The following is a 7,347-nucleotide window of genomic DNA, read 5'->3' as shown; positions in this document are numbered from 1 at the left end:
GACTCTCATCCCAGGTTCCAAAAGATGGAAGGAAAGAGATAAAAATAGAGCCAAAACCGAGACAATGGGTGTAAGCAAAATTAAATATCAATAAAGAATTTGAAATCCCAGAAGAGGAGCTTTTCAAGATCGGAATGGTCATTGAAGTAAAGGAGAAAGAGGAATCAAAAATATTCCCAGAAGATTTCAGACTCTCAAAGTGCATGAGAGAACTATTAAAAGAAAACAAGTTTGAGTTCAAAGTTTTTGCTGAAAGAAGGAAAATGTTTATTTTTGTGAGAAATGACATAGCAGCTGAGAAAATTTGGAAGCAAAGTCAAATGTATGGCTTGGCAATAAAGGCCAAGAGAAAAGGTGAGACAGTAAGAGACATAATAAAGGGATTACCCCTTGAGGTTTCAGAGGATGATATTTTAGATAGTTTAGATAGCCCAATTGCAATAATTGGGGCCAAAGACAAAAAAGATTTAATAGAGAGGCTAGAAAAATAGGATGGAAGACAGTCTTGCAATATTGCTAACATTTGAAAATGATTTCCTTCCACCGGTTGTCTGGATGGAGGAGACGGATTGTACATGAATATAAGAGACAATTACTACAATGTCATAAGTGCCAAAAATATGGACATGTAAAGAAATTAAATAAAAAAAACAAGTTTTTTAAACTGAAAGTAAGGAGCGACATTAAAACTTAAAACGAACAGAAATTATTCCGTATATGAAAGGGGCTGTCCCCTCCTCAACGCCTCGCTCTTTACTAGAGTTTCGGTTACCATTGAGCCGGGTCGCTCCTTACTTACAGTTCGTTACCACGAACTGTTTGATATTCCTTCTTACATTTCAGTTGAAAAAACTTGTTTTTTTTTTTTTAACTTCTGATCATTTCTTAAATAATGCTTGGAAATCCGGCGCCCCCTTCATAGAAATGTCCCTTACCCCAAAGAAACATCCTCCACGGAAATATTCTCCAGAGTAATCCCTCCTCTACCCCCCCTCCAGAAAAAATCCTTCCTGATAATGGTTGTATACGTCCCAAGCACCAATAAATCCTGCTGGCAAGTCCGGCGCCCCCTTCATGGCAATGTCCCTTCCCCCATGAAAACTTCCTTCATGGAAAGACCCTTCCATATATCCCCCGACCCTCGCCATCCCCCACCTAACCCAAAAAAAAAACACAGAAAAAGAATTTAAGAAAAAAAATAAAAAAAAAAAACATTAAAAAAATATAAAATATAAAAAAAATAATAAAAAACCCACGGGACTTTGGGGGATCAAGTCATCCTAAAAGACATTTTTATCATATTTTCGACCATGCTTAACAAAATGGCTATCTCAAAATATTGAACGGGGACTTTGGGAAAAAATGAGCACGGGAGGGGGCCTAGTTGCTCTCCAATTCTTTTGGTCACTTAAAAAGGGCACTAGAACTTTTAATTTCCGTTCCAAGCCCTCCCACGATATTCTAGGACCACTGGGTCGATACGATCACCCCTGGGAAAAAAAATAACAAAAAACAAACAAACAAACAAATAAACACGCATCCGTGATCTTTCTTCTGGCAAAAAATGGAAAATTCCACATTTTTGTAGATAGGAGCTTGAAACCTCTACAGTAGGGTTCTCTGATACGCTGAATATGATGGCGTGATTTTCATTAAGGTTCTATAACTTTTAGGGGGTCTTTCCGCCTTTTTTCAAAAATCGGCCTAGTTTTCTCAGACGCGTAACTTTTGATAGGTAGCACTAAACTTGATGAAAGTTATATATTTGAAATCAGCATTGAAATCTGATTCTTTTGATATATCTATTGGTATCAAAAACCCGTTTTCTAGAGTTTCGGTTACCATTGAGCCGGGTCGCTCCTTACTTACAGTTCGTTACCACGAACTGTTTGATATTGCCCAGCAAAAGAAGAAATTTGCCTACGATGTGCTGGCAAGCATGCATCTGGATTGTGTCAAATGAAGAACAACAATCTACAAAATAAAACATCTTCATATAAATGCATCAGTTGCTATGGTAACCACCCATCAACTTCAATGCAATGTAGTGTCAGACAAAGGAATACTGAGATTCTGAAAGTTGCTGAAAGACATCAAATAAGTTTTAGAAGAGCTGAAATAGTTTATAGGTCATATGCTGAAGTGACTTACAAACAGGCATATAAAAGACAAGCAAAAATCAACGTGTCTCTTAGGGATAAAGAAATTGGTCAGATGCAGCAAAGAATAATGAGTAATACTATAAACAAGATTGTGACTGGTCTAGTGTTGTCACCGAAATTTTAAGCATAGAGAACTTGCCTATCAGGGAAAAGGTATATTACCTTAGACCTTAGATCCACCTGTGCCTCCAGAGGCACCCAGGGCATCAAGAAGGAGCCGCCAATCTTCCCGCCGGTTTGCTGCTGCAAGTATGTCCTCCCACTGAGGTCGGTTGGATATGTGCAGGTTACGGAGATCTGTCTGGTATGTTTGACGCAGGGTGTTTCTGGGTCTGCCCCTGCGGCATGGACCCGATGGCTGCCAGTGGAACGCTGCATTTGGTAGTCGGAGATTGTCCATACGTAGTACATGGCCAAGGTATCTCAATCGGCGGACTCTTATAATATGTGTCACAAGAGGCTGGCCAGTCTTGTCACGGATGGATTTGTTTGTTATTCTCTGCTGCCAACGGATGTTGAGAATTCTTCTGAGACATGCGTTTTCGAAAGCAAGTATTCTTAGCTCTTGTTCCTGGTTCAGGTGCCAGGTTTCGGCAGCGTAAAGCAGCACTGGCATAACATTGCTATTGAAGATTCGTAACTTTAGCCGTATAGAGAAGCTTTGGGACCGCCACACTTTCCGTAATCTATTGAAGGCCCCATTAGCTTGGCCGATTCTTGTGAGCACTTCTTTTGTGGTCGATCCGGTACTTTCTATTATGCTTCCCAATTATTTGAAATGGACAACTTGCTCTATGTGTTGGTCTCCGCAAGTGATGCTCAGGGGTGAATCTGTGGTAGCCATGAAAAGGTATATAAACTCTGTAATTTTATTGAAAGTTTGGGAATCTTGCAAATGAATAGCAGCCTTATTTTGAATCAGTGTGTAAATAAATAACACGTGTTTTGCATTCAAGAGACTTATTTGAAACCATATATAAATCCATCATTCAGAGATTATTATATAGTGAGATTAGATAGATGGAATAAAGAGAGAGGTGGAGTGATTATTGGTATTAACAAGGAAATCAACTATATCCCAATTTATTTTTCAATACAGGAGGATTATAAAAATGGAGGTTGTTGGATGCAAAATACATCTTAAAAACAAAGTAAAGCTGAATATATTCAACATTTATATCCCAGACGGTAATTTACTTATAAGTGATCAAGGTCTAGAAAAAATTATAGAAACAGTGCCTGGAGATTTTGTAGAGTCAGTGATTGGAAGACCAGACGATTTTAAGGACGATGAAAAATTTACATTTGCTAAGGTAATAAGACTCTCTAAAATAGAAAATGATATGGATTATAACAGGTATTTTACGGTAGAGGGGTTAAGGAATGTGATTCGAAAGTTACCATTAATAGCACCAGGTTTAGACATGATTTACCCACAGTATATCAAACATTTAAGTGACAAATAGATAAAAACAGTGTTAGAAATTATTAACAAAGCCTGGGAAGACAGAAAATTTCCAAAAATATGGAAGGATGGGGTAGTTACTATAACTCCTAAACAAGGCAAAGATAATTCAGAAATGGAAAACTTAAGGATGATTACTCTACTACCTGTGTTAGGAAAAGTTTATGAAAGAATGGTTAAGGAGAGGCATACATGGAAAGAGGAAAAAACAAATACTTTGAAAGATGTTCAATGTGGGTTTAGAAAGAACTGATCTATTATAGAAGTGTTACAAATGTTTGTAAATGATGCAGTATATTGTTTGGAAAATAGAAAATCTGTTTAGCAGTTTTCTTTGAAGTGAGTAGTGCTTTTGATAGTGTGGTTCATCGACATATACTAGAAGGAGTGACTGCAGCAAAGGTTAGAGAACGTTTACTAAGATTTTCTTATGATCATTTGCGTGAACGAGAAGTGACAGTAAAAGTGGGTAAAGCATATTCGGAAAGAAAGGTACTGAGAAAACGTGGCATACCACAAGGCTCCTCATTGGGGCCAAATTATTACAATATAAGTGAATTTGATATACCACTAGATACACGAGGGGATAGAGCTGGGATTTTCGCTGATGATAATGGAATGTGGATAGTGTGTGATAGGATTGAGGAGGAGTAACGAGTGGCCCAGGAGAAAATAAAATTAATGGAAACGTGGGCCATGGAAAATTGCGTGCAGCTTTCGGTGGAGAAAACCAAAGCAATGGTAATCACGCGAACAAAAAAGTACTCTGCTCTTTGTCTTTTATAAATGGAGAACAAATTGATACCGAGAATGAATCTAAATGGCTTGGAATTACCATTGATAGAAAGCTGACGTTTAAAGCTCATATAAGACAATTAAAGAAAACATGTGCCAAAAGATTAAATATTATGAAAATGTTATGTTTAGCAAATTTTGGCCCAAAACCCGACTTTTTGATGGAATTTTATATAAAATACATAAGAGCGAAATTGGAATATGGAGGAATAATTTATATGGCAGAGTCTAAGTCGTTGTTAGAGGAGCTTGAAACTATTCAATACAGTGCTTTAAGGACAGCTTTTATTGCAAAAAAAACACCTCCACGGAGCATCCTCGAATCAGAAAATGGGATTGAGAAGCTAGGTAGCAGGAGACGTAGCAACATTAAACTTTTTACGGAAGAAATGGATAGTTGATCAGTCAAATCCAATTAAATCAAGAATGCTAAAAGAGGGAAGGTTGTGGTGTTCATGGAAAAAACTGTTCAGTATTTTGAGGGCAAAAGAGATAACGGAAGAGTTTCAAATGGATTGTCAGTTGACATCAATGTTGAGAGTGTCCAATGTGTTCATAACCCCTCAATGGAAATCCATCCCATACAAGTGCAATACTGAATTTGAAAAGTGGGATAATCTAGATTATGATCAATCATTCAAGATGAGAAAAGAAATGCAATATCTTGACACTGTGTATATCTTTACAGATGCATCCAAAGTGGATAATAGAGTGGGGGCTGCTTTTGTAATTCCCTCTAAGAATATAGTTAAATTGGTTAAATTAAGTGATATAACCATAGTTTTTCAAGCAGAAGTAGTTGCAAGAGCCAAAGCAGTGAGATACATAATAGATTTGGGACCCACAGGTGAAAAATATAGAATCTGCTCGGATTCAAAAAGTTGTTTGGAGGCAATCAAGAATATTTATCTAGCAAATAAAGTAGCCCCCGAACTGATCTTTTGCCATGAAGAATTGCAGAAACTACTGAAAAAGGGAGTATCCATCATATTGGATTGGATACCGGGGCATGCGAACATAAGTGGAAATGAAATGGCTGACACTGCAGCAAAACAAGCATCCACAGAAGACGGGCAAACATTTGTAGGTATCACACCCAGGCCATCCTGGGCCTGGGTGTGACCAAATTGGAGATGTGACAAAGAAATGGAGAATAAAGACATTCGAGGACAGCCGTGTGTTCTCAACAAATATGTTAGTTATACAAAAGAAAGAAAGGCAATTTGAAATAAAAATATATGGACCGCTAAGTAAATCTGAAGTCAGGGTGATATTCAGACTAAGGTCAGGTCATGCAGGAATTCAGAAATATAGAGCCCGTTTTTATAATGAAGATCCGAGATGTGCATTTTGTGGAAATGATGAAACGGTAGGACATCTGTTATTTGAATGTGCGGGAACAGAAGACAGGAGGAAGGATATTAGAAAGTTTATTAGAGAAAAAAGAATTCGACAGAGTAGTGACATACTAAGTGGAGCAGGCTTGAACAGTGACTGTGCTGATGGACTTAAGTGTACATGCAAGTTTTTAAAGGATATTAATCTGATACATCTTATATAAACCAAGTGGTATAGTGATTACAAGAAGCCTCCTGAGTCCTTGCAGGAAGAGAGGAGGAACCATCCATTTCAATTCAATTCAGGACTTGAGGAAAACGGCTCAGCATAATATAAAATTTTTGATTTGAGGATTTGATATTTTTGATTTTGTTTGGGGATAAGTGGTGTGTTTTACCTGCGATGCAGGTAAATTGGGATCCACATCACTCCCCTGGAGTGATGGTTGAGGCCAAATGCAGTTGGTCTGAATAATGAACAAGGGCAGGCCCCCATGTACACAACATTTATTCCACAAGTTGTGCCTATGTCTCAAGCTATACAGTATCAGGGTCATGTTATACAACAGACACCAGGATTTAATCAGGCAAGACAGTCACCACATGTCACAACTCTAGCCCCCCACAATAGTCACTACAGTCAGCATCAAATTTATATTTCACCACACTCTCATAATAGGTTCATTGCTACAGTCCCTACATCAAATTCATTTGAAGTTTGGAATTCAATAGATGAAAATTACCCACCTCTTCCCTCTGATGAAACCATGAATTTAGGTAGTGCAAACCCAAAAGAAGTAGAGGGTATCATAAACTTTTTTAATCTAGGACTATCTCATGACTTAAGAAAATGAGAAAATGAGCCAAAACTTAAGAAAATGAGCCAAAAGAGCTATATCCCCAACCCTCCTTGAGGAAAACAATACAGTTGCCAAAAGTTGCTATGCAGCCCCCCTAAGTACCAGCCCAAAAATAAGGGAATCCAGATTCTAGATAGATTTGATAATAGAGTTTTCTTTTCTAGCAAAGGTGAAACAAAAACCTTGCCTATGGAAAGAAAAACTACCTTAAGCCTAAAAGAAGCCATGAAACCTGAACATTTTGAATTCGAATTAAGCAAAGACAAAAAGAGAGTCACAATATTTCTTTCCACTAAATCTGCTGTTGCAAAAGGTTCTTGGCCACCATTATATGCCTCTTGTAATCAGTTCAGTTCAGTTCATTTTATTTAACATCAAAATACATTTAACAAATATGCCAATACCCGCCCCAAGAAAGATACCAAAAAGCACTTGTGACTGGGCGGGTACATACACTAAAAAACAACACACACAAATTACATACAAACACTAAAAAAAAAAAAAAAAAAAAAAAAAAAAAAAAAAAAAAAAATCAATCTCTCATCAATTCATTTAATAATAATAATAATAAAGATAAATAATAATAATAATAATAATAATAATAATAATAATAATAAAAAAAAAAAAAAAAAAAAAAAAAAAAAAAAAAACTATGAACCTTGACCTAACAAATATTTTTTCAAATTATTTTTAAATAGCCCCAGGTGCTCAGCCGCCCGACTACTCTC

General features: G+C 37.0%; 1 protein-coding gene and 1 pseudogene across 1 annotated transcript; both read left to right on the top strand.

Moving 5' to 3' along the window:
• The first annotated feature begins 3,274 nt into the window (after nt 1–3,274).
• Nucleotides 3,275–4,281, top strand: LOC148946820 (uncharacterized). Its single transcript, XM_089096435.1, has 2 exons — nt 3,275–3,475; nt 3,940–4,281. Exons 1-2 carry the CDS (start codon nt 3,275–3,277, stop codon nt 4,279–4,281), a joined length of 543 nt encoding a protein of 180 aa, XP_088952561.1.
• Nucleotides 4,282–4,535: 254 nt separating this feature from the next.
• LOC148946819 (uncharacterized) lies at nt 4,536–5,983 on the top strand (annotated as a pseudogene).
• Nucleotides 5,984–7,347: the final 1,364 nt, after the last annotated feature.

Source organism: Artemia sp. Qi Xiang Cuo, chromosome 11, assembly GCF_049724085.1.
Source record: "Artemia sp. Qi Xiang Cuo chromosome 11, ASM4972408v1, whole genome shotgun sequence".
NCBI classification, from domain to species: Eukaryota; Metazoa; Arthropoda; class Branchiopoda; order Anostraca; family Artemiidae; genus Artemia; species Artemia sp. Qi Xiang Cuo.
This window is presented reverse-complemented; position numbering and strand designations above follow the sequence as displayed.